Source organism: Alosa pseudoharengus, unplaced genomic scaffold (genome assembly GCF_046254945.1).
Source record: "Alosa pseudoharengus isolate Yale_2024_CS ecotype anadromous, Long Island Sound unplaced genomic scaffold, YU_APseudo_1.1 YU_APseudo_1.1_scf_22, whole genome shotgun sequence".
NCBI classification, from domain to species: domain Eukaryota; kingdom Metazoa; phylum Chordata; class Actinopteri; order Clupeiformes; family Clupeidae; genus Alosa; species Alosa pseudoharengus.
The window spans coordinates 10,369,775-10,390,797 of record NW_027468680.1 but is presented as its reverse complement, the minus strand read 5'-3'; the positions used below and the strand labels follow the sequence as shown (position 1 = coordinate 10,390,797).

The window sequence follows — 21,023 nt, the reverse complement described above, 5'->3', positions numbered from 1 at the left end:
TGTAGTCCGAACGAATTAACCCAAAAAGTGGTCTTATCTAAAGTGGCGCAAACTATATAGGGTGTTTCCATCCAACTTCCTAATGCGCATTTAATCTATTCGAATAAGAAATCCCGTTTGGAAACACGTGAAATGTGCATCAAAAATCCACTAGCATGCGATGCGATGCGAATTCGCTTCTCATCATGAATAGGGATATTGCGTCGCGGAGTTCCTATGCGATATGCGAGCTCCGCGACGCAGTATCCCTGTTCATTTCTATGAGAAGCGAATTCCGCACCAATATATCAAATATTGCTTCGCTGTATTTAGCGCCACCTTCAACCCTAATTCGGACTTGTGATCAATTAAAGTTTTTCTCAGTCGCTTTGGTGCATTTCAGAACTGAAATTCTCAAAACTGCTTGTTCAAACTCCATATCAGCTTATCACTTGTTGTGCACATCATAAAAGCAATTTCTTCCTATCTTGAGCAGCAAATGTAGTACATCCATACAACTGATTGTGTGTAATGGTCTGTTTTCTACATTTTCAATTGCTGCTATCCTGGTTTCTGTGGTTCCATGCTGAAAAGTACAACATAAAACAAATAGGCCTATTTCATCGCTGAGTCATTACATGAAAAAAGTGTTGAACTAATTGTCATGTTTACTTGTCATAATCTGTCAGGCATACATATGTGGCCCGACAGACAGGAACGTCAGGAGAAAGATTTGCTAATACAGTAAATCTGGTTTACAGTGGTGCACAGCTCTGCCCATGAGTGTTTCCTATGTTTTACTGTAAGTCTGTCATTTTTGCTCTGCAGAATGCAGTAAAAGCCTTTTGATATCTTTATACTGTAACAATGTCTGTCAACAAATTGAAGTTAAGTGTAAAATACAGTACAGTAAAAACATATCTAGTCTTCTGCAATCAATCGACCACACACAATAATGTGTTACTTTGTAGTTTTGACAACATGACAAAGCGATTTGACTATCTTGTTAATAAACTATGGTGTAAAGACTTGTCATTCTGATTGCACTGACAGTTTCATTGGCATAAGTACTTGATTTTGAGACATAAACTAAGCATTTTGATAGAGAAAAAGCTAGATATACGCTTTTGCCGGTAATCCACTATGTGATGCAGTTTGCAGTAATTGTTTTGAGAAAAGCACTGTTGTGCAAACATTAATAATGTTTTGAGAAATGCACCAAAGCGACTGAGAAAGACAGTAAAGAAACTTGAAAACAAACAGTAAATGGAGTGATTAAGATCAAGTTTTTATTGTTGACATCGATTTGCAGTAGGCTAGTCAGTGGTGGCTCACATTTCATTGGTTGTGGTTTCCATTTGCATGCATTCATTTACCTGGATTATTGCAATATACTAACACACAGCGCATTTCAGAACAATTGGACAAGAAAAGTGGAATTTCATATGACCATCTACGTAGGTAGGCTTACGTTTGTTTCACTTTTAGAGGTTACGATCAAGTATCAAGTTGAATTTCCCCTGGGGATCAATAAAGTATCTATCTATCTATCTATCTATCTATCTATCTATCTATCTATCTATCAAGTAGATGGTTATATTTTGTTATGAGTCTGGTTACAAAAATAGAGGAAACACTCATGGTGATACAACATATCACCTTAAAATGTCATACCTGATTAGATCTACCACAATATTAAGTCATCACTACGGAATCATCAAAAGTGCTTATATACCCAACATATTTATGTACAATCAGGGATAAATCTGTATTCTGGGATGGAATGACCATACAGATAGCATTCACATCGGCACAAAGAACACAGACAGATGCATACTCTCTCTCACGCTCTCTCAATCTCTCTCTCTCTCTCTCTCTCTCTCCCTCTCACACACACACACCAGAAACACTAAATGGCTGAGCTTTGGGTTTCCATTCAGATACAATATTTCCAGACCTGAGATCTGAATCGACTATCCATTCATGATAACAACTACATCTCAGTGATGGACCTCTACACACTACACTCAATTGACATTATTGCGGACTATGCTGGCTCAGAAGGGCGCTGTTGGGTGTTGACATACATAAGAACACTTTGTGAAAAGTTGAGATTTACTCCATGATTGCACTCAAGTACTTGGGATGGTGAAATATTTGAGATATTTTACAAGTTAAGACACAAGATTTGAGAATTGCAAATTCCACCAAGCTCTTTAAAAAAGTATACACAAATACATTTAAATATATAGCATATATTTAAAACAATAAAACATTTTCCCAATCTATTTGGCTGAGAAGCAGGTTTAAATGGTCTTCATAGAGAATGCCATAACATTCCCAATGTACATCGAAAGCAGCAACAACTCAACTTTTCTGCACTAAGACTTTCATTGAGAAGACACACACACGCACACACACCCTCACACACACCTCATTATGGAGGTCAGTTCATGAGATGGTTTAGATCTTTTCAAAAAGATGTAAGATGTAAGGAATGTTAATCAATCACAAAGCCTAAGACGAAGTGCATGGGGTCTCTAGATTGAATGCATGTAAGATAGGAGAATAAACACAAGGACTATGATTGGTGGAGCACTAACCATGTAGTACGAGAGCTGCAGAGTATTATGTGAATGTACAAAAGGTGCAAAAGTGTCCTTCTTCCCTTTGCAGAAACAGTCATTGGCTTGCACTGTCACATAACGAATTACTAGGGATAGGGTAGGGGCAGTGCTGTTAAAGGCCATTAAGGTGGTGGTGTGGATTTGTTTCAAAATATTCTGAGAGTCAAAGTGGTAAAATATTACAGGGATTATTATGGGGGGGGGGGGCTCATTCCTGAGGTTTGGGTGCATCACAGTTGCCGGGCGTCCTCAGTTGCGGAGTTTCCAAGCAAAGACCAGTGCACAGACCCCAACGGCAGCGGCGGCTGGAATGAGCGGGACATTTTGAAGGGCAGGCAAGAGGCCTGCTAAGGGAGATTCTCTTGGTTCTTCTTCATTGCTTTCTCCGTCCTCTTGGTGTTTGTTCTCTTTTTCTTGTGCTTCCTTGTCTCTCGCCTCAAGGATGACCTCAGTCTTTGTGCAGCTGGTATCCTCTGTGGCCGAGGCCTCCTCTTTCACTGGGCTCAAATGGACTTCATTTCCCACAGTGCTTGGGGTGAGATTATGGTGGTTACTGGTTGGCTCTGCCAGACTTGCCTCACTTTGCGTGTCACTGTGGTTAACCATGGATGTGTCCTCACTGGAGACAACATTTCCCACCATGCTTTGCTCTTGCCCATCTTGATTCTGGATTGATGGGTCCTGAGAGACATGGACTACATGTACCAATGTGCTTTGCTCCTGGGAACTCAAGGAACTATTGCACAAGGATGTTGGGGTGTGAGGGGGAGAGGGGGCTTGGTCATCTAAGAGGCCATTTGGCTGATGGGAAGCACTGCCATTGTCACTGGCACTTGGCTCTTGGGTGTGGTATGTTTCAGTAAGACTGGGAGCTGTGTCCAGCTGAGGGACTGGTTCAGGGCATTCATCAGTGTTGGCCCTTGGGGCAATCTCTGAATTTACCTCAGATGCCAAGGTACTAGCAGGTGTGCTCAACTCCATATCATCCGTCGTAAACGAGCAAGGCTCCGGAGGTTGAGTCTCTGTGACCAGCTCTTGGGAAGGCGAGCAAACTCCGACCACACTTTGAAGAACCCCAGGCTTGCCGTCCAATAGTGAGGGAGGTGGCTGGTGTATCATGGCAACCACAGGGGCAGAGACCGGAGCAGGAGCAGGTGCAGGTGGGGTGATGTTCTGCATGTCGGGTGGTGGAGGCTGGACTTCTTCATCTTCAGTCGGTTCTGCCGGCCGCTGCTCCGTGCTGACCTGAGAGGAGAATTTCAATTAAATTTCAATTTCAATTTAATTGTACTTATAGAGTGCCAAAACAGCTTTACAGAGTGTTAGACAATCAGAGAAAAGACAATGAGAATGAGATTTTAGGGTTTAGGAAGTGTGTGCGTCTGAGGTATGTGTCAGAGATGTATACTGTGTGTGTGTGTGTGTGTGTGTGTGTGTGTGTGTTTACAGGGACATCACACTCATTTGAGTTGGTGTGCTTGCTGCACATCCTACCTGGTGCATGGTGGGATCCGATGTCTCTTCTGGTTCTTGCACGGGCGGGTCCACTCTGCAGTTGGGGGAGCTCGTTTCTTGAATGGGAGCTCTTGTTTGCTCTGGGGACTCTAGAGGGGGCTGTGGATCTGGAGGCAGGCTGAACTCCGAGAGCTCCACAGGAGCAGCGCGCGCGCGTGTGTCTGTGGGACCGTCAAGGACGTCAGGCTCAGAGGGAACGCTCAAGTCTGGAGCCTGGGCTTCCTCTGTCGGGGGAACCTCCGGAACCTCAGCGATAGCCGGTGGAATGCTTTCGGGAGCCGGTGCTGCTTCCGCAGCCACGTCGGGTGGTGGAGCTTGCTGGCTGGTGACGTCGGGGGTGACCAGAGCCTCGGGGCTGGACACTGGGGCAGGTGCAGTGGGCTCAGCAGCAGGTTCAGCAGCAGCCACACTAGGAGAGGATGCGGGGACTGGTGGTTGGGCCGGCTCACTGTCTGCTGGCGGGGGAGGGTGAACGTGAACGGTGGTTACAGCTCCTGGGCTGTCAGAGACACCAGCTGCCTGAGGCATCACTTCTGTGGAATCAGTGACAAAAAACACTTCATGGTCAATTCACATATATGGATAGCCTGTAGCTCTCTCTCTCTCTCTCTCTCTCTCTCTCTCTCTCTCTGTATATGTGTGTGTGTGTGTGTTTGTGTGTGTCTGTGTGTGCATTGTTTAGAGAGTTTACTTACTGGGTTGTTTCAGGGCCTCGTATGCGTCCCTCATCTCCTGGGCGAGCGTGCTGTGCTCACACTCCTCTAGAGCCCTGATGAACTCATCAGGCCAGTTCTCCCTCCGCTTCAGGTTATCAATCAGCAGCTGCATGGCGTTATAGTTCCCTGTCATTTCCCGCTTCGCCTCCACTTCCTCCTGCGAACAGGAAATCACAGATGTGTGATGCTTGCTTCGCGGCGATTTAGCACAGTTTCCTTCAAAACACAGAACACCACAGAGCAGTGCGTAGAGGGTTCCCCATGAGCTGATCCTTTGCTAATCTCTTGCTTAACCTACTGACCTATACAAATGCTTACATACAAAGAGTGAATAGATGATCATATGAATGGATGGAAATCCCTGTGTGTGCAACGGAAAATTGGTGTATGTATTAAGTGTGTGTTTGCAGGTACTATGTGGGTGAAAGAGGTTTGCAGGCCAAGTCCTGAGAAAAAGTCAAATTCAAAAGTTCATTTGCACACACCGTCCTATTCATTTCTCAGTCTATAGTCAGGTCTACTGTTGCAAAATAAACAGATACGATGTCAACACACCACAACACTGAGTGTCTTTGTTCATGGGGAATGAATGTGTTTATGAGTCATACTCACCCTGTCAGTTTGTGTCAGACAGGACAGGTGAGGGAGGATCTCTCTCACTTTCACCTGGGTTGCGAAACGAGCCATATTTCTCCGCACATATTCCTTGTAGAGTTTATCACTAGCGTATGGCATGGTTGCTCTATAGGGAAAAAATAAATAGAGGGAACAAAAAGAGAACAGTTTAATTTTAAAGCATTTGAAAGGTACACAGGTATTATAGGATTGATGAAATACTATTTAAAGGATTAAAGGATTTTCACATAGATATCCGTTTCTCGAGGTCACTGAGTAGGCCTAAGTGTCGGTATGAACCCCCCGTTTAAGTATAGAAAAAGCAATGAGTATGGCTGAGGACATATATGAATCATTATAATCAAAAGTTGGTTAAGATACAAAGGCCGCACAGGGGAACCTTATGGAACAATGTGTGTGTGTGTAGGTGTGTTAGTGTGTTTGGGTATGTGTAAGTGCATGCATGTAGATCCCTCACTCCTAGTCTAACGGACATTATCTTTGTGTAGGCTACACCTATTACATGTGGCGTGAATATTTTTTCGATCTTAAATGTTATTGTTTTTTAATGGCTTTCTTTGCTGATTGCTGAGCTGTAATGCAAGACAAATTTATGTGTAAACGGACATTAAAGTATCATTTTATCTTATCTTATGTGAGTTAGTGTTTGTGTATGAGTAAGTGTATGATTGTGGAGGCTCCAAGTATGGTTTTGTAGGACTCTGTAAAGGTAAATGTAGAGATATATGTGTACTGATGTCAGTTATTTCTGTTATAATCTACACACGTAAATAAACATAATTATACAAAAAAGAGAAAGTCTAACCTGTCACACACTTATTTACATATTTTATATAGCTACCGGTTTTAGGGCCCCAGTTGAGATAAAAATAGAAATGGATGACTTCAGAGGTTGAGCATTTTTGTTCAGTGATCTTACAGGCATGAACTTTATAGTGATAGCAGAGAGGTAGGCCTACCCCTGTCAGCTGTGCACCTCCAAGGTGTCCAATATGGCTGCCAGTAGTTCAGAGTCCAAGCTGGAGTAAGAGATGAAAGGACACTGTAATAACACACACTATACTGCTTCATTTAACACACACACACACACACACACACACACACAGACACAGACACAGACACACACACACACACACACACACACACACACACACACAGACACACACAGACAATGCCATGTCATGCATAGAATTTACACCTCTGTCCTGTTCCCTCTATTTAATGCCAAATAGAGCATAGAGAGAAGGCCCTCCCCTCTCTCTCTCTCTCTCTCTCACTCTCACACACACACACACACACACACACACACACATACACACACAAAGAGAGGTACAGCTGAGCAGACCCTCGAGGCTTTTCTATTGAACTGGACGCTACCTTTCGGAGGAGTGTCCTTTACCAACTCATTCTTTCTATTTTCACATACACACACACACACACACACACACACAGAGAGGGTGAGAGTGAGAGAGAGAAAGGTCATTTTCACATGTGTCTGTTGCCATGTATAATATTTGGGTCATCTGACTGTTTGTGTCTTATTTATGATTCCTGAGTGAAGGTCAGATGAGATTTGGGCTTTTGCGTACATAGTTGGCTGTTTACTGAAGGTCATCATCTCAAGTAGGATAATGTCCACTGTGTGGAGCTGTCATCGGCCTCTAATGACGTTGCTCAGATTCAAACTGTGGAGAATTACACGCCATCTGGCCAGTCGGGGTACAGTATACTGATTTAATGTGTTCCTAATTCCAACCTTGACACAATGGGAATAAATCCTTATTCTACAGGCCCATATTTATATATACTCCAGTGAGTAGAGAATAGCATGAGGGAGTGGGAGAGGGGGGGTGGGGGCAAGAGAGAGTGAGGGAGGGAGGGCAACAACAGAGACAGAAAGAGGAATACAAAAGTACAGGGGGAAAAGGAGAGAAAGAATATGAAAAAGTAAAAAGGAAAATAGAAAATGGGGAGATTTTTCAACAAGATAATGAAGTATTTGTGTAATGGGCAACGATTTGTATTTTTCATTTCAGTTTTAAGGGACTTTCTGCTGCCCCGTGCTCCATGCCCCCCCCAGAAAGTATCTGTCACAAAGCCACTAAGCTTGTCTTTTATCATCTGAAGACACCTACTCACGCATCTACACATACACAATTAATCAGATGACCCCACTGCACTGTGCCCATAGAGCTGTCACAACCCTTGGCACCTCAAGGCAGTCTCGCCTCAAGTTGCATAATGTCAATCAATGACACATTGAGTATTGTCTGCTAGAGAGTGTGTATGTGTGTGTGGGGACTTGTGAGGATATGTGTGTGATTGTGTGTGTGTGTATGTGTGTGTGTGTGTGTGTGTGTGTGTGTGTGTGTGTTTGTGTGTGTGTACACATATATTGCCCTGAAGGAAGCCTTTGTTCCCCCCCAAGACGGCACTAGAAGACAATGAGTACAAGCAAACATAGGCCCACACAAACACTGGCCTCCAAAAATAAATAAATAAATAAATAAATAAATAAATAAATAAATAAAATAATAAATACAGCGCCAATCATAATAGCTGATCCATTGATTTATCGGGCGATTTATGTAGCACAGCAGGTATGCATACATATGCAGATCTGGCCAAAGCCCAGCTAGTAACCCATTAGTAAGCTCCAGACTCTGGACAAAGGGCTTCTGGCTGGCACAAAGGAAAAGTACAGATGCCTGCCGGAGACAGTCGACTTGGCGTCCCTGACCTCAATGCACGTGTCACACACTGCTAAGCCTACGGCATGGCACGGCCCTGGTCATCATCTCACATGTATTTTTACTACACTTCGTCCCTAAAAAAATGACGAGTTCAATGTCTAAGCTTGTGTTTCACAGAGGGTGGTCTTTATTCAATCAGTTAGGGGTTATTTTTAGGTGCGTGCATTGAAGTTGTTCTTTTTGATCGTGCCGCTGCTAGCTAGACAGCGCTGCTTCTGAGGCGGACTGGCTGACTGGCTCGCTGGCTGACTGGCTGGCTGGCTGGCGGCTGTGCCTGGCCTGCATGTCTGTGATTCAGCTGTCGACTGCAATCTGTGGTGACTCAAGCGCAAACAAGCCCTCTGCAGCCACTGTGCTGTTCCAGTGCATGATCATCACCAGCCCTGCTGCAGTAGTGTACATTAGCATTCATCACGTCTGGACTTGTTTGTGTGTATCAAGAATCGCATCCACAAATATGATTATTAGTTTTTGCATATCCAGGAGCAGTTCTGCATGAGTCATACCAGAGAGGCCTTACTTAAAAGTAGTATTAATCTCTGACTTGAATTTCTCCGCTCGTGCATGATTGTACGCGTCAAGTGTCAATTAACAGTGCCCATCTGTCGGCTTGTAAGGGGGCAGCCATAATAACATCAGCATTACACAACCCCCATTACACAACATGCCCCGCATCAACAGAACCAAATCCCACAATCCATTAACATTAGACAGCGACCAACACCCCCCCCCCCCCCCACACACACACACACACTACCCCACCCCCATCTGCCAAAATGACCTGGGATTGGCCCAGCAGAATACATCCCACCCTTTTGAGTGCCCGCTACCGCAGAGTTCCTCCCTGGCTACACTGCTTCTATTTCCCATCCGACAAGAGTGGCTCAAGGTTAACTTTAGGCCACAGAGGGCATCTGAGCGTCTAAAGAGGAAATGTTGTGCTTTTCTGAGACTACACACTACGTAGTACTCACAGTATTGGTGACATTTTGGGCGGAAGATTTAAAGCTAGGTTTGAATGAATTCCACAAATAGCTTCAGAGAGCTATGCTGACATTTTTGACTATAGACCAGCTTATCGGCTTGTATTTTCCCCACTACAAAAGTGATGGGTGAGGAGGGTATTTACATTTTCAGTGGGATGGAACTGAAAACTTCCAGGAGCTGACCTAACACAAACACACACACACACACACACACACACACACACACACACACAGAGTGATGCATGTAGACATGAATGTTTTTGCAAATACAGACTTTAAAATGACAGCATCAGTAAATCCAAACCCTCAACAATGCATATGCAGCATATAAACAAACGTCTACAAATACATGTGTGCAATACAACCATCCTCCTAACACACATACACATACACACCCACACACACACCCACACACACACCCACACATAGGTAAGGTATGTCATCATTTGTCATCTACTGAAATAAGCCACCGTCTGCTTAACGCAAATCACTACCCAGAGAGCAAAGTCTCTCTGTCATACATGCACACACACACACACACACACACACACACAAACAAACACAGGCGCACACACACACACACACACAGCCTTTACTATTCACTGACTGGACTGAGCAGGGCTTATGTTAATAACTCCACAGTGATGACGGATTGGTGGGCTGGTCTCTTTTTTTCGTGAAAGGGAATTTTTTACTCTCTAAGGAATGTCCTCTAACAGCAGGTCATCCCAGACCTTCCCTTTAGAGTCACGACTTACCTGGCAGGCCAACATCACACACACACACACACACACACACACACACACACACACACACACACACACACACAGAGAGAGAGTCAAATAAATATGATTTCTCAGAGTGGATACAAAAGTAGCCTAACTTGAATATAGATACCAACGCCAATGCCAACGCCCCCTGCACAGTTGGTAAGGCGACTTACTGTTTATTAACCTGAGTGTCTGACAGCTACATCCAAATGATACGACAAAGTAGTTTTCCGTGGCTTGACAGACATTGGCATAGAAGCCCAGTTTGACACTACAGATCGTGTTCAAACTGAACTTGCAATAATGATAATTTATTTTTAATTATCCAATAACTGGCTGAACATGTCGACTTGTAGGCTACTTCTAACACACAAACTCGTGCTACAACTGAATAATATTCAGATATGAGCAATCACCCGAAATAGGCCTACGGATAAACCATTTATGGTGCAGTCGCAACTCATGTCGTAGGACAAAATGAATGAAATTTCTCTTACCTGCAACAGAGGTCAAGCACGACAGCTCGTACTCCGTTTACTTTCGATATTTCGACTCTCCCTTTCGACCTGCACGCACAGGCCCCTCCTCCTGCGGCCGGTCATTGGACAAGCTTAGTGACTATGCTTGCATATTATTGGATACTCGAAAGCCCGACATACGTCAGACAGAAATGGATTTTTTGTTAATCCCCGGTTTTAATCCATTTCTATGTAAATAACATCCGGATGGACAACAGCGAGGGTTCCTTGCGTATTTTATAGCTGCCGACTGGCCTTGACTGCTTTTCATCTTGACACTACATAATTAGATAGACTCACTTGTTAAAACCAAGTGAAAGACCTTCATATCTGACTTTCTCCAGAGATTATTAACTGGACCATAAATGAGTTATTAACAGCAGAAGAAACAGTGAAAAATAATTGCTGTGTGTAAAAGGGACACTTTTAGAAAATTATTTAATAGTCTATGTAATAACCCTGGCCTAAGCACATGGCCAATGTTTTAGTTTGAACTTATGGCTATTGGTCATGCAAAGTGGCCCTTTAGGTTCATGTCAGATAACAGGTCCAGTTCAGAGACAACCAATAATAATAATAATAATAAACAAAAATAGTAATATTTTAAACAATAAAATAAAAAACACTATCTGGATAGCTTGTAGGCTAGGCCTACACTCACTTGTAATGCACTCATTTAAATAGTTTGTGAAACATCCAAATGTATTTCAAAAGTCTCTAGTATTCTAGTTTGTGCCTCTGAAATCCAGTTTTCACCACTGAGCAACTGCTGCCACCATATCTGCAAGACACACTGGAATTCATGACCGTTTCCAGCAGGTGGTGCTATGGCAGCAGTGTAATAAGTCATATAGCAATAAAGTAGTGGCTACATGACACAGTAAAATACTGTCTCTATTGTACAGTGGAGTTTTGTTATATGTATATACTTATATTCACCCTTTCTGCTGTAATGTGTGATGTCTGTATGCTACTGAGACCTTGAATTTCCCCTTGGGGATCAATAAAGTATCTATCTATCTATCTATCTATCTATCTATCTCTATCTAATAGAATAACTAATCACACAGGTCCTTATGATCAAACCTTTAGGGTGTGTGTGTGTGTGTATGGTGGGAGGTATGCATAGTTATTCCCTTAATGCAACATTGCTGCTATTATTATTAATAATAGCAAATTATTCATTATTGTTATTGCTATATTACCTATAATTCACTTCAACAGCTTTGTTCAGTGTCTCTCTGAAATGTTCAATTATTTGCCTTTCATATAGCTTGTCATTGAATATGGTCAAATGTTCGTACTCTTTGTATTGATCTCTGCCCCATCATCTTGATGTTGCCATGACGTTTTCATGCTTCCAAGTCACACACACAGAGGTGTAAAAGTCTGGCTTCAGAATGTAAAAGTCCTACCATGTATTGTTTCTACCTGTACATTCAAGACAGGTAATTTCACTAATCAGCTCATCTACCTGGCTGAGGAGTTGTACTTATTTGATTCAGCTGACTTAGCGAATGGAGCAAATATGTGGCAGGACTTTTATTTTCTGAAGCCGGACTTTTACAACTCTGCACACACAGCACTATTTAGCACAGCTGCCACTAAACCTTCACACCAAATGAGGCAGCCTCAGATGGAGAAGTGTTTCTTCTTCATTTTAAAGTGTTTCCCCCGGTGTGGCTTCTACGAATGCTAAAACAAATGCACGACTGGTCAAGACCAGTTCCTTATATTGTCCGCACCCATTCTTCAGCAGATACATCTTAGACATTAGGTGCAGTTGCAGATGTAGATATTTATTTATTTATTTATTTATTTATTTATTTATTTATTTATTTATTTATTTATTTATTGTGGCTGAAATTATATAAATGTGTAATACTGAGAGATACATGTCCAAACTGCATAATAGTAAAGCCATCTGCCACAATCATCCATTATAGTAACATTCTGAGGCATGTGTTGACATTGAAATGATCTTAAACCTAAACGTTTCTGGCACCCAAAAATGTGATCCAGTTGTCTCTCTCTCATCCAGAATGTTTTGTATTCATGGAGGCTGTTTAAGTATAGTACAACTGGTACACAACTATTTCTTTCTCTCTTACATACTGACAGCCACAATTGATCAACTTGCAACACACTATATAAAGATATAAAACCCTAAGAACTGTCAACCAATGACATATAACATCAGGATTATTCAATCTTTACCAAAGTCATCCTTCTCCTGTTCTCTTTCCCGTTCATCTAGAATCTTCTGCAGGAGATAGCGGGTTCGCTCGTCCTCACGACGACTATAGAAGGAGGCGCAGATCTTTCTGCGCAGGCGCTGAGCGAACACCTGGCCCAAGACAAGGACGAGGGCGATGAAGAGGAGGATGCAGACGGAGGAGATGATGGAGGAGGTGGGGAGAGAGAGAGGCGTAACGCATTGGGCAGGAAGCAAGGGCAGTCTGTGACTGTACTTCTTATCCAATGAATCGATGTTGAAAGGAATGAAGCCAATCGCTGTGCCACTTATCTGCCAGAAGGGGGTCAAGACATTAGTATGCCATTTGTCATTGTTCAGCTGTTCATCCATCTATCTATCTATCTATCTATCTATCTATCTATCTATCTATCTATCTATCTATCTATCTATCTGTCTGTCTATCTGTCTCATCTTGAAGGAAGACACATGCTATACACAGAAACACACACACACACACACACACATCCAAACTTACCTCCAAATACACAGTGATGTGGTATATTATTTCTGGTATGTCATTGGTCCAGGTGAGGAGAATCTCGAGCGTTCTGTAGATGAAGTGATCGAGGCCAATCAGCGAGAAACAGAATATGGTGTAGAATCCGAGAACTGCCACGCCCCACACACACCTCTGCACCTCGGCGCGCATCATCTTCACCCCGGACGTCTTCACCAGCCTGTGTTGGTACTTTATGGGCAGCGTGGCATCACCGCTCACCGCCAAAGAGGTCACAAGGCGCCGGGACATGTACACGTTGTCGTACTTCAGGTCTGTGAGGTAACCAATGAGGTACATGGAGGAGCTGACGAGAACCATCGCCACCAGGGCGGCGCCGGTCAGCTTCTGCAGCACAGAGGAGGCGCCGTCGAGAGAATCATGCAGGGACTGTAGCTCGGCCTTCATGTTGTGGGTCATGTTCGAAATCTCACGCCAGATGTCGAGGACATCAATTTCCTGTTTCAGGACGAGATAGTTCTTGCCGCTACTGCCGGGCATTTTCGCCGTCCATTCGTTCATGTCACTCAGAACCTGGTCAATCGTTCGGCTGGAATTCAACACGCCCTCAATTAAGCTGTGAGACGAGCATCTGATCAGGAACGCTGTCCAGTTGACGTTCCGCACCATGTTGGGAACACAGGTGGCGATGGTCAGGGTCATCACCGTGGAGACCAGGATCTTGCGTCCCTGTTGGGTGCCTAGCGACGGGATGAGGATGCTCAGGGTGCAGCGTACTGGGTGAACCAATGTCAGGAGTGCCGCCATCAGAGACATGCACACCCCTACCAAGATGGCTGTGGTGGTAAGGTCATAGGTCAAACTGAAAACCATCCATACCAACAGCAAGGCACCCATCGTCACAGAGACCAGAAGGCAGATGAGGAAGAGGATGAAAACCTCAAGAGCGTTAGATGGAGTAGGTTTAGAGTAGACATCCCATAGGAATGTCAGCAACCTGGAAACTCTTGACTGAAATGATCTGAGAGAGAGAGACATTTATCAGGGTGATTCTCTGTGGTAAAGATGGTACAGTATGTGGTCATATGATATTGTAAAAGCATTGCAATTTCATGTGATATATTAATGGTACTAGGGGCAGCCGTGGCCTACTGGTTAGCGCTTCGGACTTGTGGTTCGGAGGGTTGCCAATTCGAACCCCCGACCAGTAGGCATGGCTGAAGTGCCCTCGAGCAAGGCACCTAACCCCTCACTGCTCCCCGAGCGCCGCTGTTGTTGCAGGCAGCTCACTGCGCCGGGATTAGTGTGTGCTTCACCTCACTGTGTGTTCACTGTGTGCTGAGTGTGTTTCACTAATTCACGGATTGGGATAAATGCAGAGACCAAATTTCCCTCACAGGATCAAAAGAGTATATATACTTATACTAATACTTACTGAGGCATATGCATTGTATTTGTTTTCTTACTGTAATAGCAAAGCAAAAAGTGTCTATACATTCACAGTTGAAGGGAACTTGCATGCCAAATAGAATTTGTCAGCATATACATACTCATGCCAGCACACACACACACACACACGCACATGCACATGCACACGCACACGCACTCACACAAACACGCACACGCAAACACACACACACACACGCACACGCACACACAAACACACACACACATGCATACGCGCACACACACACACAAGCACATACACATCACGTCCATACAAGTGCAATATCTGCTAAAGGACTCACAGTCGATCGCTGGTTTGGGCCAAGCCTTCTCCCATTGCCATGCTTGATTGCAGGCTTTGGAAACATGAAGGAATAACATCCAAACATCCATATGCAAGCATAATAAATATACATGTTGTAGGCAAATGTTTATGTAAGCAAACATTCAGTTTTGAGGCTATTTTCTTGTAAATATAGAGCAAATAGAAAATATAGAGTTTACAGTTTATTTAGTAGTTTCAGTATTTTATTACATATATATATATATATATGCAATATATTTTTTATATTTTTTATATTATATTTATTACATATATATATAAACAATATATTTTATATATAAACAATATATATTTTTTGCAAATAGATCAAATCAGGAGCTCCCTTTATTTCTGTTTTGTTCTGAAGTTTTAAAATGTTATGATGAAACAAATACACACTACAAAACACAGGGGCCAGTCTGACCCATTCCTTGTTTAAATAGAAAAATATAATCAGACAAAAACATTACAGTTTTTTCTGATTGCTTAAGCACATTTTTTGTAACTATGGCTTTTTTTTGCAAAACTCTACACACAAATGTCAAAACCTCTCACCCAATCAGCAAAACATTGTAGTTCTCTTGCAAAAGCTAACACACCTTGCTTAACTCTTCACACCTTCGTAAAAATTGTGTTTTCGTATCTAACAGTAAACACAAGCCATCACAATAGTAAGCACACAATGTGCCAACAACACACTGATGGTATGAATAAAAAACACATCTGGCTTTTGCTTTCTCTGTGCACAAGGTAGACTATGTCAGTTTGAGGTCATACTTTTGTCATAGTTCTGTAAACATACAGGGATCCAAACTTCAAGTATTACAGTAGTGTTTATTTACACACATCAAAACAAACACAAGTGTGTTTTTCCAAGTCAAAACACAAAATAGCATTTCACTGAGACAAAACAAATCAGTCTACATCGGGTCGTCTCTCTCAAAATTCTGTCTACATCACATGCAATGTCCTAGTCCAAGGCACCGGGAAAAATATATTCTGGAATGATGTATCCAGGCCTGACATGACAATATCCCCACATGTAGACTGTTTTTTTGTCTGTAAAAGGGCTATTTCTTTCTCTTCTCACTCTTCCTGCTCACTCCATTGTACCCATTGTACATTACCTGTGGCTTATTTATAGTGCTTAGGCTGATTGCAAAGTGAACTAATTATCTAAAACAGTTTTCACATGAGAAAGTGTGCCAGAGAGTTGGCAAAATAGTGTAAATAATAGCCATTGTGCCTACAGTTGTGCAAAGTGTGTGTTACAAAATTGCAAACTGGGTGCAAAGCAGTGTTTGTGCTTTTAGTTTTGCGAACTCAGTGAGTGGTTTTGCCATTTGTGTGTAGAGTTTTGCCAAAAAAAAGCCATAGTTACAAAAAATGTGTTTAAGCATTCAGAAAAAACTGTAATATACATTTTTAAAATCATGTACAAAAATACTTGTTGACTTTACCTTTTCAACACCGGTGACAAACAGGCTTAGTGGACGATGTTCACCAAACTGTGATGGCTGGATGGATCTGGGGTTTTATGTGTTTGTGTAAGACAGAGAGAGAGAGAGAGAGAGAGAGCGAGAGAGAGTGACAGAGAGAGAGAGAGAGAGTGAGAGAGAGAGAGTGAGTGACAGAGAGAGCGAGAGAGAGTGAGTTACAGAGAGAGAGATGGTTGGAATTGTTGTTCTTAGTTCCTCATAGTGGCCAACCCCAATGAATGTATGTATGGCAGTCTCTCTCTCTCTCTCTCTCTCTCTCTCTCACACACACACACACACACTTAAGCGAACATATTATGCCAGAGTGCCCAAGGATTGCCATGCACCACACACACTCAGCTCAACGTATTTCATCTTCACACCTGAGAGCAGCTCTGCCCTATGATACAGAGCTGAAGAGGCCATTCAGTGATTGTAGCTTTACCTCCATAATGTCAGACATATTGGCAATCTCTTGCAAGACAGCGGAAACATCAACTTCCAGTTTCAGGATGAGGATTGCACGAGGGCAATCAAAGGCAAAGAAGAGCTAATATACCCAAGCCTGCGATAACACTGTGACATAATGATATTGATAATATGGTATGGAAAGGGTAAAAAGCTGAAAGCATGAATATGTGCAAAAATAAACCTCAGTGAAGCATTACTTACAGACCCTCTTTGCCTGTATTTAGATATTTTGCTTCTTAGCTATTACAGGAAATATTTTCCTATAATTACACATAGCATGACATAAAACCTGATTGTTGAGTTTACATAGTCAGAGTGAAATACAAAACAGAGTATAGTACTGTACTGTAATAGTACTTTAACAGTACTTTTTTCCAAAACAAGTCTTTTGTAGCCTTCAGAGAGTGTATGTGTGTATGTGTCTGATGATTTGACCTAGGCCTACTGACTCATCAAAAAGTGGAAACACAATACGATAAGATTTTAACCGACAATGCGTATTTGACTGTATGTTTTATGCTGATAAGATTTGTCTTGTTTGTTTTAGGTCAGACCTCTCCAAAAAGTGAGTAATAACAAAAATTGTGTGTGTATTTGTATGCTCTGACCTTAAATAGAAAAACCCCAATACATGGCTACATGGAAAGATAGTTATGGTATTCTTGAGAGGAAGTGGTGTGTGTCTGATGATATGCATACAGTATGAAGGTCTGCATCTTCGCCTACTAGAGAGTTAGAGTACATAAGTATAAGTATGTTACTGTAATATATTTATGATGACAGATCAATACTGAAATTGTACCTTTATTTATGTTATACATACATTACACAAAATCAATACGTTTCCAAACCGATTCAAGTTCTGACCCATATATACAGTCAATGGTTCTGACCTTTTAACAGCAGCTATGGGTAGTGCACAGGAAACAAGATCAGGAAAACCAAAATGACCAAGACCCAGAAGATCATGGTTTGCGGCAGAACAAATGCATGCTTTATATATATATATAGTTACATTATCCTCATTCTGTGACATAATAGAATTCTTAATATGTGGAAAGTTTTCAGTTCATTCTACACTAGTTATACTAGTTCATTCTATATTCAATACTGAACTTGGGGGTTGGTGGTTATGGTGATGGGGGGTTGAAGATACCCTGACAAACCTCATATTTTTTACACATTTGTTATAGACTAAACATATTTTACCCGCTTTTTCATACAGTTGGTTTTAAAGTTGAAACATATAGCCAACAAACTGCAAATTTCAGCGGTGAAATGTTACTATTGGATAATAACAATGTAATCTCAAATATTTACTCAATACTCATTTCATACAAAGCATGGCACAAACATATAGTGGCAGTTAATAATACATATTTTCCCAAATGAGTGAGAAGACTGTAAAGAACTGTGAAGCATAATGTGTGAGGACCCCATACTGATGAGATGGTTAGAGGGTGTTATAAGTAGTGGGGTGCAAGCAGTGATGTAAACTGTAATGGCGCACAGCCTCAATACTGCCCAAAACGTTCATAGAAAACTTAAGTGGAGAGACTTCAGCTAAACTCTGATTATTTTATAATGCATCATTTCCTTAAAAGTAGCATTAATGCGACTCATAAGTTGGCTGTGCTTTCTCCAAACCGTTCCCATGGCAGTGGGTCATGCTCCTGCAACATCAATGTGCTCTGGCGCCCAGTCCAAAACTGCTGGAGGTCGGGCAGAAGGCGACCGAATTCGTCCGTGCGCACACTTTGCAATTCGGGTGGCAAGGACGCGCATCTCGAGTCAGCAGGAAGGTTGATCAGTATCATACGTGTGCCTTGCTCGTTCCCACCCAGTTCTTGTGGCTCGTCAGATTCCGATTTTGAATCCTGGCAGGAGACGGACCTACATACTCGAGACAGGTCTTCTCTGAGCGACCCATGCGCAGTTAGGAGAATGGCGGGAGACCACGCGCTGCTGAGGTACACGCACACCTGAGCGATGATGAGGAGGGTCGCGGGAGGTTGGAAGTTGACGCGTGGGTTGTGTCGAGCCCATGCCCAGAACACCCACTGAGGCAACACCAGGAGCGTGTGCGCCACCGTGAGGCTCAAGAGCATCAGCGCGCGCCTCCGGGCTTGGTGTTGAGCAGGGCTTGAAGCCACAGTGTCCGTCTGCGACTTTGTGTGGAAGATGGTTCTCGTGTAGCTGATAAAAGCGATTAATATAGGAATAGCACAGGCAGCGACTGAAAACACCTTGCTAAACAGGGATATAAACCCGAGATATTTTCGGGGGATCTCACACACGCACAAACACGAATCCCCGCGAGCCTGCATCTTGGAAAACATAAGTTCCGGTATTGGGAAGACAAGCGCCACAATCCAAGAGAACACCATCGTCCAAAGTGCCCTCCTTGCTCTGTACTTGGCGCCCTGTACTTGACATAGTGGAGGATGGTCACGAGCAATGCTGGTTGCGGCAAGATTGAAGTTTTTAGCCGCGAGGCACCCATGCTGAAACCATTCTGTTGTCTTGCAGGCAAGGTCCCCAAGCATCCATGTGCGCGTGTGGTAGGTAATTACGCGCACCGGCACGCACACGGTCAGAATCAACAAGTCTGTTACGCATAGGCTGGCCAGTAATATTCTGGCCTCGGAGACAGTCCCAGTCCTCAGTCCATACACTAGAACGACCAGAAGAATGAGATTCCCGGGAACACCGATTCCGGAGATAGCTGTAAGGACCGCGGGTAAGATGATGGTCGTGTCCTGACGTTGGAGTAGTTGGATTCCTCCTGCAAAATAAATTGAGCTGTTGTCCGTCCTCTCAAGAGCCATCGTGTCGGTTAGTCAACCAGATCAAGACGAAATACTGAAAAATATCGATACCCATGAATATTTGATTACTTGTCAATAGCCTGCTACATTTACAGCATACATTTCATTTGAACACTGGAGAATTGCGATCACTTCTGTCAGTCGGCTATAATGCAAAGACCAAATCCTGCAGGAACGCTGTCCAACCTAGGTGTGGTGCTGAAACCGTACGTTCCAATCCCAAAACAGTCCGGATCCAGTGTTAGCCCGGCAACGGTGGAGTTCCAGCGCTCATGGAGTTACATCTTATATTCTCAACCATCATGTGACCAGAGAACCTCTTCCCCAAGTCAGCGGCATCCAATTATAGACACAGAGAGTATCTCCCGTTTTCTAGCTGTGCTTCCATCCTCATCTTGTGAGTGTGTGTGTGTTTGTGGGTGCACGTGTGCACTGTGAAAATCCCTGGACACTTTGTTGTTTGGTGAAGTAGTCTAATAACCAGTGCTGAGGGACATTTGGCTGCTTTTTTTTTGCGGTCTGAACTCTGTTTCGCTTGGGGCACTGAATGGTTCTCCCGTATCAAGGAGCAGTGAGACCTTATATTCACAATGTTCATCCGTGTGGAACAAAATACATCAGTCACTCTAGCTGTAATTGGTCAGTAGGATGACAATTCCTTACAAAACTATAGAGAGTGCATCAGCCTTGCAAACAAAAACACAGCAATTTTAATCCCCCGCATCTGCGCCTATGTGTGCAAGCATTCAGTTGAAAACTAATGTGCTGTCAAAACATTGAAGACCAAAGGAATAGTCATTACTCTTCAGTATTAACTGCAGCCAAATATTTGTGTATTATTCAGTGGTGAAATTATCCTTAAGCAGTGTGTGCAAGCATTGTGTGAGCACTGACATTGGTGGCCTAGTTTAAATAATCTCTGTGTGCGTGTAGTAATATGCATGGCCTAGTTTTTATATGGTGTCTCTACCCAGTGCCCCAGTCTCGCTCTTAAAGCCATTCATAGCGTGCTCATCCATTTAGAGCGAGATGGAACAAAGATCAGCACTTTAAATAGAGAACTCCACTGCCACCCCCCCCCCCCCCTCTCCCTCTCTCTCTCACACACACACACATGCATACACACACCAACACTCACACTCACACACACACACACACACACACACGCACGCACACATGCACGCACACACGCACACACGCACGCACGCACACACGCACACACACACACACACACACACAAAGAGTATCTCTCTTACATTCCCAT

General features: G+C 43.1%; 2 protein-coding genes across 3 annotated transcripts; both read right to left on the bottom strand.

Moving 5' to 3' along the window:
* Positions 1-1,246: 1,246 nt before the first annotated feature.
* LOC143139747 (uncharacterized) lies at positions 1,247-10,553 on the bottom strand. Of its 2 annotated transcripts, XM_076300467.1 has the most exons (6): positions 10,480-10,553; positions 6,433-6,492; positions 5,450-5,579; positions 4,817-4,994; positions 4,101-4,654; positions 1,247-3,851 (listed from the first exon to the last, which is right to left on the bottom strand). In XM_076300467.1, the coding sequence occupies exons 3-6, from the start codon at positions 5,570-5,572 to the stop codon at positions 2,856-2,858; spliced, it is 1,851 nt and encodes a 616-aa protein (XP_076156582.1). In that variant the 5' UTR covers positions 5,573-5,579; positions 6,433-6,492; positions 10,480-10,553; the 3' UTR covers positions 1,247-2,855. The 2 variants fall into 2 exon arrangements, with proteins under 2 accessions (XP_076156582.1, XP_076156583.1); XM_076300468.1 differs by lacking the exons at positions 6,433-6,492; positions 10,480-10,553 and having other exon boundaries at positions 4,817-5,053; positions 5,450-5,532.
* Positions 10,554-12,366: 1,813 nt separating this feature from the next.
* On the bottom strand, positions 12,367-16,495 carry LOC143139271 (osteoclast stimulatory transmembrane protein-like). The gene is made up of 4 exons (XM_076299875.1): positions 16,443-16,495; positions 14,963-15,016; positions 13,233-14,235; positions 12,367-13,027 (listed from the first exon to the last, which is right to left on the bottom strand). Exons 2-4 carry the CDS (start codon positions 15,001-15,003, stop codon positions 12,707-12,709), a joined length of 1,365 nt encoding a protein of 454 aa, XP_076155990.1. The 5' UTR covers positions 15,004-15,016; positions 16,443-16,495; the 3' UTR covers positions 12,367-12,706.
* Positions 16,496-21,023: the final 4,528 nt, after the last annotated feature.

What these genes read in the sequence shown, in the direction of transcription:
- LOC143139271 (XM_076299875.1), bottom strand. Translation starts at nt 15,003, where the DNA reads ATGGCAATGGGAGAAGGCTTGGCCCAAACCAGCGATCGACT. An exon ending in GCCCAAACCAGCGATCGACT is followed by an intron (nt 14,236 to 14,962) that starts GTGAGTCCTTTA and finishes TCTCTCTCTCAG; the next exon opens with ATCATTTCAGTCAAGAGTTT. An exon ending in ACATCACTGTGTATTTGGAG is followed by an intron (nt 13,028 to 13,232) that starts GTAAGTTTGGAT and finishes CCCTTCTGGCAG; the next exon opens with ATAAGTGGCACAGCGATTGG.
- LOC143139747 (XM_076300467.1), bottom strand. Translation starts at nt 5,572, where the DNA reads ATGCCATACGCTAGTGATAAACTCTACAAGGAATATGTGCGGAGAAAT. An exon ending in CGAGGCCCTGAAACAACCCA is followed by an intron (nt 4,655 to 4,816) that starts GTAAGTAAACTC and finishes CTGATTCCACAG; the next exon opens with AAGTGATGCCTCAGGCAGCT. An exon ending in CGGATCCCACCATGCACCAG is followed by an intron (nt 3,852 to 4,100) that starts GTAGGATGTGCA and finishes TTCTCCTCTCAG; the next exon opens with GTCAGCACGGAGCAGCGGCC.